Source organism: Amphiura filiformis, chromosome 14 (assembly GCF_039555335.1).
Source record: "Amphiura filiformis chromosome 14, Afil_fr2py, whole genome shotgun sequence".
In the NCBI taxonomy this organism is placed as follows: domain Eukaryota; kingdom Metazoa; phylum Echinodermata; class Ophiuroidea; order Amphilepidida; family Amphiuridae; genus Amphiura; species Amphiura filiformis.
The window spans coordinates 46,025,851-46,037,520 of NC_092641.1; the positions used below are offsets into that span (position 1 = coordinate 46,025,851).

The 11,670-nt window shown below is 41.1% G+C and overlaps 1 protein-coding gene across 1 annotated transcript; it reads left to right on the forward strand.

The window, feature by feature from the left end:
• Positions 1 to 2,600: 2,600 nt before the first annotated feature.
• LOC140169053 (uncharacterized) lies at positions 2,601 to 10,088 on the forward strand. Its single transcript, XM_072192333.1, has 6 exons — positions 2,601 to 2,716; positions 3,511 to 3,738; positions 4,508 to 4,586; positions 7,609 to 7,734; positions 8,342 to 8,512; positions 9,444 to 10,088. The coding sequence occupies exons 2-6, from the start codon at positions 3,520 to 3,522 to the stop codon at positions 9,917 to 9,919; spliced, it is 1,071 nt and encodes a 356-aa protein (XP_072048434.1). The 5' UTR covers positions 2,601 to 2,716; positions 3,511 to 3,519; the 3' UTR covers positions 9,920 to 10,088.
• The last annotated feature ends 1,582 nt before the right edge of the window (positions 10,089 to 11,670 follow it).

Here is an 11,670-nt window from a genome sequence, read left to right on the forward strand (position 1 = left end):
CGCCACATTTGTCGGGGTCCCGGGACACCATGTTTATGAAGACTTTGTCTCAATATTCTCTTACATATTTCTTCACAAAAAACATTTCATATTTGCTTTCAGGCAATCCTCAAAGCTCAGCGATATCCGCTAATTTGTGTGGGGGTCTGGTCTCTGCCCTAGCATAAAAACGAATCATTTCTGTGTTCTTACTATAATCATGATAAAAAGACCGAATTAAAAAGACTAGTTTGCGCACATGACGTTAGACTAATTCCAATCAGCCGTCTACACTTCGCATGTACTGTGTAGCCTATGCTTCATAGTGACGACTGATTATCTTACAGCCAATATCATGACGGACTTCTGAAAACTATTCAATGCGACTTTGGTTGTGCGCCGTAGCGCGACTGACTAGCGGCGCCCGCGTACCGCGTCGCTGTACCGCGCCGCTGTGACAAGATCGCGCTCTGAACTTCTAAAAACAACAAACTCGGTCAAAAGGTCAATTTGGACACAACTGCGCATGCTCTATGCCACAGGAATCCTGTTGCAAAATCCGTCACTTTTTTTCCACGTAGTTTTCTCAGTCGTCAATCCAGACGGTTGACGACTGAGGGCAGCAGTCTAACATGACGTCCTGTCAACCAGACCAAACATGCTGTACTGCGCAGGTCAGCAACCAATCAAGTCGCGACAGTGTCCTGACGTCAGACACAAACTAGTCTTTTTTAATACAGTGTTTTTCAATGGAGGACGGGTCTGGGAATAGACCAGAACATGACGCAGCAGCGGCGGCAGAATTGACTTTTTCTGTAAACCCCATAGTTCCTTGCGGTTAGACCTGATATGTCGTCATTTGACGTCACGCCAACTTGCAATGCGCAGTTACGATGTTCAATAAACGATGTGCGAATCGTCGTGACGTCAAATGACGACATCTCCGGTCTAACCGCAAGGAATGATGGGATTTACCGAAACGGACAATTGAAATTGGTCAACAGCAACTTCACCCTTTCCCATTTCGCCCACGTAGCTAAGCCTACTAGTTTGCCCTATCCAGTCCTAAGCTAAAATTCATGTTAAAAGGGCATTTCGTGATCCACAGCCTCATCCCCCACTTTTCTCAAAAAAAGTTGAGATAGGCCTATTTATACCACTGGAAACCTCTGGCTACATAATGTTTATGTACCAAAAATTTCTTGCAGATTAATTCGTTTAGCTAAAATATCTTCATATTTTATTTTCGTTCTGGTATACCAGAACGAAATTACAACAGTGGCCTATGCAGCAGTGTAATACACATAATCATGCATAACTCGCAACGCAAAATCGGAATCAACTGAAATTTTGGGAATAAGCTTTTTTCGTGGATATCTACTGACAAATATCATAAAAAGTGGATGCTAGGATCACGAAATCCCCCTTTAACATACATAAATAGTAGACCGCATGCGCTATTCCAGTTGAAATCCATACACCACCTATGGAAGACATGACCTTAATCTTTCACACAAGGAGTGTGAATTTCAAATGGTGTTGACTGAATGGATGATTCCATTTGAAATCTACACCCCCTGTGTGGGAGATTAAAGTCATGTCTACTGTAGGGGTTGTGTGGATTTCAACTGGAATAAGCCCAATGTTCGTGGTTCCGCCTAGTATCACTTATCCAGTAAAGATGACATCATAAGCTTACCCGAAACTTTCTCTTATTTATTTACCACCGTCATCCAAACCCAAATAATAATCCTCCCTGCTAAATCAAACTTTCATAAATCATAGCAATATAAAACGGCTGATAGGGTGAAACTGCAGGAGACGAAGTTGGAATATTATACAAATTTTGTTTTAAAACTTCAAAAAATTCAGAAATGGAGATTGTCATGACCATATTTGGAATTAGCATGAAAAATGCATTAACATGAGTAGTATTGGCCCCGGGGGTACTCAACTTTAGAAGTGACGGGTATGTGCCTACCGGGGTCGCGAAGTAGGGGCCTATCGGGAACAAAGCGTTATTTTTAAAAAGGGGGGGGTCATGGGTATAAACAAAATAAAAAAGGGGGTCATTGGGTATAATATTTTGAAAAAAGGGGGTCATTGAGTATAAGATTTCAAAAAAGGGTCATCGGGTAGAAAAATTTGAAAAAATGGAGCAAAAGTTTTGAAAGTTTTGGCATAATTTTGAAAAAAATTGAGCAAAATTTGAAAGTTTCGGCATTTTTTGTGGCATTTTGATGATTCTCTTCTAGAAAATCTAGAAAAAAAGGGGGTCATTGGGTAGCCGCAACCAAAAAAAGCGGGTCATTGGGTAGCCGCAACTAAAAAAAAAAAGGGGGTCATCGGGTATAGTCGACTTCAAAAGAGGGGCCTATTGACAGGCACTTACCGTCACTTCCAAAGTTGACTGCCCTCCCCCCCGGGTATTGGCTCAGTGGTTAAAGATGCTCTTGATATTTTGAGAAAATATCTAAAACCTTTACGATGAAGACTATGGGTAGTATGCAGAGCACATTTCTAGCAAGTCGGTTCGTGTCAAGTTCGTTTATTTTTTCTAATACTAGTTTGAAAAAGGGACATTCTTGGGGAGTTGAACGTACTCACTACCATGACTATGTATGAGTTATATGTGTAGTACGTAGGGCCTATCACTATCACTAACTTTTTGTTTTATCCAGCACGATCAGCAGGGCTGTTTTTCGCTCCAACTTGGAACATTGTCAATGATAGTCACGTAAGTATACATACATTGGGGTTATTTGATAAATTTTTATACAATTAGTTCACCATAATAGCATTTTGCGCGCATTTTTTCCAACTCTCCGCTCCGATTCTTAGCTGCGACTTTAAGCTGCGACTCTCCGCTGCGCGCTGGGACTCTCCGCTGCGACTCTCCGCTGCGACTTTTTGCTGAGTGAGCCTTTCCGTTGCGACTCTCCGCAGAGACTTTTGGTTCTCCGCTGTTACTATTCCCTCCCAGGATTATTTATTGTTTGGGGCTTTTGTTCTTCTTCCCACCACTTTTTGTCGTTGCTGAACAATGCTGCATCACGCTGCATCTCTGCGTTTGTCCGCTAAGTGACCCTTTTCGCTGCGACTCTCCGCTGAGAGTTTTGGTTCTCCGCTGTTACTATTCCCTCCCATTATTATTTATTGTTTGGGGCTTTTGTTCTTCTTCCCGCCACTTTTTTTTTTTTGCTGAACAATGCTGCATCACGCTGCATCTCTGCGTTTGTCCGCTAAGTGAGCCTTTTCGCTGCGACTCTCCGCTGAGAGTTTTGGTTCTCCGCTGTTACTATTCACTCCCATTATTATTTTATTGTTTGGGGCTTTTGTTTTTTTTCCCGCCACTTTTTTTTCGTTGCTGAACAATGCTGCATCAAACTGCATCTCTGCGTTTGTTGCCAACGCAAAAATATCTAACTATAATTAGCCCTTATGCTCATTTTATTTGTTTGTTTGTTTGTGGGAAAGTTGCGATTTCAACAGAAATAAAGAGCATTTTGCGTTTATTTGCGATTCTTACAGAACCTCAAGATGACGATCCCATTAGCATGGAATGACCGCGTTGTGTTTCTCTTCATTACAATACTATGTGGCATCCTGGAGATAACAAGTGCCTACCACTTGGAGTCTTCTGAGAATTCTACGCATCAAAGCCTGGAAGATAGAATACTTCATCTGGAAACCTTGGTCCACAAACTAACAGTAGCTATTCAACACAATGGTGGACAAGATAACGGGAAGACAGACAAAGTAAGTCAAGCTCTCATCATCGTTGTCATCACGCATGAGCAACATCCTCCTCCTTGTGCTCATCCCCCGGCCTTCTTCCCTTCTTATCATCATCATCTTCATAATCATCATCATCATCATCAGCAGCAGCAGCAGCAGCATCAACTTCAGCAGCAGCAACAGCAGCAGCAGCAGCAGCAGCATCTTCATCAGCATCAATTTCATAATCATCATCAGCATCATCTTCAGCATCATCATCAGCAGTAGCATCATCATCAGCAGCAGCACTCTTTTCATAATCATCAGCAGCAGCAGCATCGTCATTATCATCGGCATCCTCCTCATCGTGATCGTCATTTTCATCATCTTTTTAATCGGCATCGTCGTCGTCATCATTATCGTCATCGTATCGTCATCATCAGCAGCATCATCAGTAGGATCGGCCTCCTCCTTATCGTGGTCGTCATCATCATCATTATCATCGGCACCGTTGTCGTCATCATTATCGTCATCGTATCGTATCGTATCGTCATCATCATCATCATCGACCTCCTCCTTCTCCTCCTCCTCGTCGTCTTTGTCATGTGTGATCATTATCACTAAAAAGTTGTTGGCAGCAGTTTATTATCATGTTCTGAGGCAAATGTCTTTAAAGGTATTATTTCAAACATTTTACAAAATTCTAGGGTATTGAGCAGAGATTTTGGTGTTTAAAAACTTTCTGGCGTTCCCGAATATAAAACGATTATTCTGCCACAATGGTTGATACGTCCACTTTTTAATTTGCTAGAACAAATCGGAAGGAGGCAGTCGTGTACGTCGTAGCGCCAATGGTACCGACCTTAATTCATCTGGATCGGGAATTTTAGGTAAGCTGGTAGAATTTTGTAAAATATATTATTATGTAATTTCGCAACACAAAAGTATGGTACATAGATAAATCTAAAGGGAGCTTCAAATCACTTTATGGCCTTTTATGAGCCGGTCGCATCCTGACATTATCTTTGTATAACTGACGCACATCGTCATCATTCCTATATCTTCGTGTCAAAAATTGCCGTGATAGTACGGCGAATCCTCTCATTTTTCAACAGCTACGCATGGCGATTTTGTTCGAGATAGGCCGAGCGACTCAGGCTAAGCATACCATGACTATCATATGAGATACTACAGAGTTTCTATATTCTACACATTATTACGATTTGTGCATGCTCTAGTACCCCATATGATGTTTCTATTACAAGAAAATCAATTAGTTTTCAGGTAAAAGCAGGGTTTTGTTTCCAGTACACTAACTCGAAAAGCAATACACTAATTAGCGGGGCCTTGCAGCTTGCTGTGGATATCTTTTACTGCATTTTATAAGTAAAGATTTTGAAATCTAAAGTAAAAATTGTGATATATTTAATTTTGAGAATTACAATTATACTCTATAATAGGTATAAAGGAACACGTTTAGCCCATTCAGTTAAGTTCCAGGTGCAAGTGCTATAACACAATGCATATGTAAACTTCCCTTTATCTGTGTCAATAATAGAATATTGATTTCAACGGACTATGGCGCTGTATGGAAAAAAAATATTTATAATACAGGGTGTTGACACTCCCTCATTTCAAATATATAGTTTTGGTTTCTCTTTTGTTCAGAAACCAAAAATCAAAGGATTAAAAAGTAGAGCTGATCTGATCTGCAATCATAACACTATTATGCTGGGAGGACACAGTATAGGGTATATAACCAGAAGTATACAATAGCCTATTGTGCTAACATAATTATTATCATGATTGATATCGGAAATCTATCCCGCGGACGACAGTTGATGCTCTCTGTCGAAGGTAGGTGGCATATTACACTCACGAGTTCTAGGCCTAGAAATCATATACATGCGCGTATACTGAAGGATGGGGTGGGGTGGGGGAATTTGTTTGTTTGTATGAAACATAAACGATGCATGGAGATGCTTTGATTATGAATTAGTTTAGTGTCCCCGGTACGCACAACCCATACCTCTTTAATATTGGGCTCCCCTCCCTATATAACCACCTCTTTCCTAAATTACCCCTTTCCCCCTCCCCCTCCCCTACATTCGATATCTTCATCTCGAGCTCTCCTCCCCTTCTCTTTCACTTCCAATGCTCTCTCTCATATGTTTCTCTCTCTCTCCCGGCCCATATCCCCCTTGCCCTTCAACCCCCCCACACACACACACACACACACCCCAATCTTCTCCCTCTATCTTCTACTTTTTGCAGTAAAATTGCTTCAGTAAAAGTCATTAGGTTATTAGAGGTCATATAATGGCCTTCCATCGATTCTGGTACATGGGATTAAGGACATGAATCGATTTTGTTTATAGCACCTATACAATTACAGTAGTGGCCCTTTTGTAATGTCGAATGCAAATATTTCGATGGTCTATATATTTTCACAGTGAAATCAGCTTAGGCTATTTCGTAGTCTCAAGCCAATGCTTTCAAACTAAATCAATGCTTTCAAATGTAGACTGTTTTGTTCGACTTCTCTGCTCGTGAATATTGCACTGCGAAATTTAAACATTTCTTTTGTATACTTAGATCAGGTAACTCGAAAATCCTGTAATTTTATTCGTCACACCACTCATAAGAAACTGAAACCAAAACCGAAACTACCTGTCACAAATGTTTAGTTTTAAACAAAAGGTAGAAACAAAGAGATCGATATCTTGTGATTCAAGTGGTTAGGCAGGACAATAGGAAACCACGTGACCAAAACCAAAACCAAAACTAAAACTATATATTTGAAATGAGGCACTGTGTGACGAGTTTCTTTTTGTGTCTGGTGTAGATATGGAAACTATGTAATATGTAGTACAATTCAGATGTTCAAGCAGGACAATAGTTTTAGTGAGGTTGATTTCGTCATGGCATAAAATAAAACCCAATGGGCATTTTCAAGTTCTTGGTTTTAGTTTTGGCTTTGGTTTTGATCACGTGGTTTTCCCCATTGTCGTGACTAAGCTCAAGGCATTATCGTTGTCTCTTGTTGCAAGCCAAAATCTTCAAGAAAGTGGTTTTCGGTTCTCTTTCAGTTGTTTACGTAATATTGTCTGACCGCAAATCCTTGTGATAAGTGTGCACCTGGTAGTTAGAGTAAACAATAGCAGTCACGTGAGAACACAAGTCCGCTTACTAATATACATATTACGTAAGAGAAGTGCTATTACCGTTATTGGCACTGCAATATTCGTGAGCCGGAGCACAGAATGTACAGCTATATATTTTATAAGTGTAATGTACATGTTCAAATAATAAAGGATTATTGCTCTGCGAAACGAAATATTATTGACTGATAAAAAAAAACCACACGTACAATCGCTGCTGAATCGGCCATATTTCGACCACGGTAGCTTTCTCTAGGTTTCTATATAGTATGATCAATAACCATGACAAGACTGATGTCACACTATAAATCTCTTACTTTTTAGTTCCTGTGCAACAGAGAAACCAAAACTGAAAGTTTGATAAGGTGCAATGTATCCTTCTATAAAGCGCTTCTATATGTCTTATAGACGAATCCAATTTCACGCATTCCGCATTCCTACACCTCAATGGCAGCCATAGCTGGGTCCCCGTCGGCTCCATCTCACCTAAAATCCATCTCACCTAAAATGTAAAATGATGCGGCCTTGGAGGGTATTTTAAACTGCATTCTATCACCCGTGGTACACAAAAGAATGATGACAATTTACAACACAAAGGAATCTAACATCGAATTTTAAGCGGCTTTAATCCGTCCAATTGGGCAGTCACAACACCAGTTTGGTGTTGCGGGGACCCAGTAATGGCCGACCAAATCCTGACCATGACTTGGCTCGTTGGATTCGTCTACAGCATACCGAGTGTCTTTTACAGATTTATCAGGTCCAAATGGATTGGGCCCATCGTCATACGCACCCCAAATAAGTGATTGCATGGCTGGCTTACCTGGTAGAGATGGCAGAGACGGACGGGACGGCCCTGCTGGATTACCTGGAAGAGGTAAGAAGAATATTATGCTTGGAAATGTAAAGTAATAGGGGAAATCTGTGTTTACATTACCACAGCCTTAAACAATGTGTTCATTTTCACCTCACAAATTGAGTTTCCCTGAGGGTTTCTATCTGTCAATGAGGTTACCACAGACCACAGGAACAGGTTGTCATTATTATAGTTTAGGCATTACATGGCCCTGATGGGTGACATAACTTTAATGCAGTCATGAAGTTCCCATGAAATAACCTTCATACTGAATATAGCTGTGACTGCCGCAAGTCTTCTGATCGCGCCTGTTCAGTGACCGCCGCGGCGCGCCGTCCATCGGAGTACACCTCAGAGAGGGTAGATAATAACTTTAATGAGGACTCATCTGGGTTTAGATCAGACTAAATCCATCATTCGTGTACACTACTGGCGCATGTCCTTATGTTGCGCTTCGACGGACGTCAGTTGACGAATGAGGAGTGAGGACAACAGTATAGGCTCAGATGCTGAACTACTTCAGGTGCCCTTTTTCTCCTTGTTTTTTTTATTGTAAAATTGTAATTTTTTATTAGAAAAGAATAAAATAGCAAATGTTATAATTTTTTATTTTTCACTAATTTTCAAGACGGCAGTATGGGTATGAAAGGCAGTCCTGGATTTCGTGGAGAGAAAGGTGATCGAGGAGAATCGGGGACGTCTGTCATGCTGAACACAACCATAGCAACTAACGGTGGAACGACTTACATCCGATGGGGGCGCTCTTCATGCCCAGCTTCGGCAAAAGTCGTTTATCAAGGTAAGATTTATGATGATTATTTGAAGGTGATATTTGGCTATTCCAGTTGAAATCCATAACATAACCCCCCCCCCTGTTGAAGATATGACCTTAATCGTCCACACAGGGAGCGAGAATTTCAAATGTGATGTTACCTGAATGGGCAACCCCATTTGAAATCTACACCCCTGTGTGAGATATTAAGGTCATGTATTCCATAGGGGGTGTATGGATATCAACTGGAATAGCCCATTTCATAATAATCAGTCCAGAAGAGAACTTAACTTCCGATGACAAAAGCTGTATGGTGTTAAATAGGTAATCCTCTTACAGGACGAACCTCGTTTGTTCGACACTTCACAACACGATAAACTGTAACTTTAACCGTAATCCGTACCCTACTTCCCTTGTTATTGATTGGCTCAAGTAGTGATTATCGAGTCGAACAAACGGAATACCGAGCAAGTGGAGGAATGGATTAACTCGGTATGGAGGGGGTTGAGAGTTGATTATCTGATATGCATGAACGAAAGAAATTCTGCACGGAATTTTGACAAGCGTTCCAAGTACTTTTTCCAAGATTTATAGGTAACGGAATTACATATTATTGATCTCTTGTATAGATCATGTACATTGAGAGCCATTGCAGTGAGGTATTGTACGCGTATTGTACGCATTCACCTGTGCATGATCGAATCTTGCGCGATATATGAGCCATGCATGGGCAGCACATGTGCAACAACGGCAGTTGTAAGGTGCGTTGGTGACGATATGAATCCTTAGACCAAAAAAGGGGGCCTGTTTTGATGATGAAATTATGGATATGAGAACCGGCGGTAATTACCCTTGGATCTTAGAGACAAGACTATTGCATTGTTAAATATGGATAAAGGTACTAGTATATGGTTTGATGAAAACATAATTAATAATACATGGTTATTTCTACCTGTAGGTATTGCTGGAGGGTCGAGTAACACAAATTCGGGAAATGGTGCCAATTTGTTATGTCTGCCAAGTGATCCTGAATATTTGGACGTAGTAGAAGGTATACAGGTCGGCCGAGCTAGAATCTATTCCGCAGAATATCAGTTATGGTCGCAGGAACAATCCTTGCATTGTCGCGAAGTGCCTTGCGCGGTATGTATCGTACCTCAACGAGGACTCATGCTTATGATTCCCGCCAAAACGACCTGTCCCACAGCTTGGACATCGGAATATCGAGGATACCTGATGGCAGAAAGGGTCGACTATAAAAGAGGAGAGTATATCTGTGTAGACGAACATGCTGAAGGGTGGCTTGCGGGTAGCTCCAGAGGTGAAGGCGGTGCCACGCTGCATCGGGTTGAAGGAAGGTGTACGCCTGGAAATCTACCCTGTCTGCCATATGTAGATGGATATGAGCTTACTTGTGTTGTCTGTACTTTGTAAACGGGACGCCACGGGGTGTAGGGGTGCCTTGTAAGGGGGAGGGGCTATAGGGACAGGACTGTGCGTTACCGAATTACTGTGAAGGTCTTTTAAAACCTGCTAAAGAGATCTAAAGGAACTGAGCTGGAGTTTTGATGTCAAAACTATAGATAATGGGAAAGGGTAATGAGAAATAGTTTTGAAACAAAAATCTATCTGCATGGCCGATTTCTACATTAAAAAATGCTTTTTATCTCTATACTTTACAGAAAATGTAATCATACAATATAGTTAAACTTGAACTACTAAAACTCTACTCTACTATAACTCTACTATACGCAATAATAAGCATGATATCATTGTGGACAAAATAAATGTTTTTATAATGGTATTTATACATTAAATAGCACTACACTGAAAAGCCTTGGAAAATATACTTGAACGTTTACACGAACATTTCAATGGTACTAAACTATTCTTCTATTACAATATGTACAATGGGCCCTTTCAAATTTTCACATATCCATAAGAATGGTTTTTGTTTCTTGTTTTGGGTTGTCTATTTGATTGGTACCTTCAATTGGTGGTTGGAGAAGGTGTGACAACTCATCTTGTGCTGCTGAGAAATCGAAACGCTTAGGACATGACTTTGTATCTGAAAGCAAAAACCCTAAATACTGGGATTTCCAACAGCGACACTTGAAGCGATCGCTGTTTCGCTAAAATCAGCTCTCCGATAAGTGTTATTATACTGAGGTCGTTATAGGCCAGAAAAAAAGCTGAAAAGGTCAAAAAATTGCAACATGATTTTTTTTGCGGAAAACATTTCTATTAGGTGCCCTTATTAACATACTAAAAGTCTACCAAAATCAACCTGTGCGAAATATGGATAAATCGATTCTTTTTTCAAAATGGCCTCCAAAATGATTAAAATGATGGACAAAATATAGAAAACAGACTCACTATGTCACTTATTAGTAATAGTAACACGATTCGTATGTCTCAAGCCATTCTTAGAGGGTCTGAAATAAGATTCATCACTTTTTCTCACTTGTAAGTTTTCAAAATGGCCGCCAAAACAGCTGGAACGGTCATTATTCCATCACTAAATATGAAATTAAATAATTAGGACTTGTAAAAACAAAATGATAGTTTGGGACCACAAGAAACCCCTATACCATAGAAAAAGGTTTTGACACCCCCAGAGGAACGGGGATGCCCAGTATCACCAAACCCTAACGACATAATCGCCCCAACAAGCGCACGTTTCTTGTGACCCTCTCTACGTAAGAACGTATGACAATCTTGAGGGGTGGAACGCCTAAAACGCGGGTCAGAGAGGTAAGTATTGTGCGCTTGTGTATCTCCCTCTCACTTCTGAGTGGGAGAAACACTGAGCTACTCTACTTACCTCCCACGATCTCTTTGATACGCGCAAGGTACCCTCTGAGGGCCCTGACTGGGCGCGACGGTTTCATCGCATATATCCCGCAATGAGAACCAGATCAGGGAGGCACATCGTTTAAGGAGTAAAGGACAGGCATGGTCTGGTTCTTGTGCAGGAACCCAGCTCGAGGAAGGATAAAGACTACCCCGGTGGTGAAGTGTAGGTGGCGCTCGTCTATATACAGAGCATGTACATAACTGGACAACGTCGACCGCAGGCCACTGCCATCAAGAACACAGTCTTGAGTGTCAAGTCTTGCAGCGAGAGGGCCTCCGTGGGTTCGAAGGCCTTGTGTAGATACTGCAACACCAACAGGAGGTCCCAT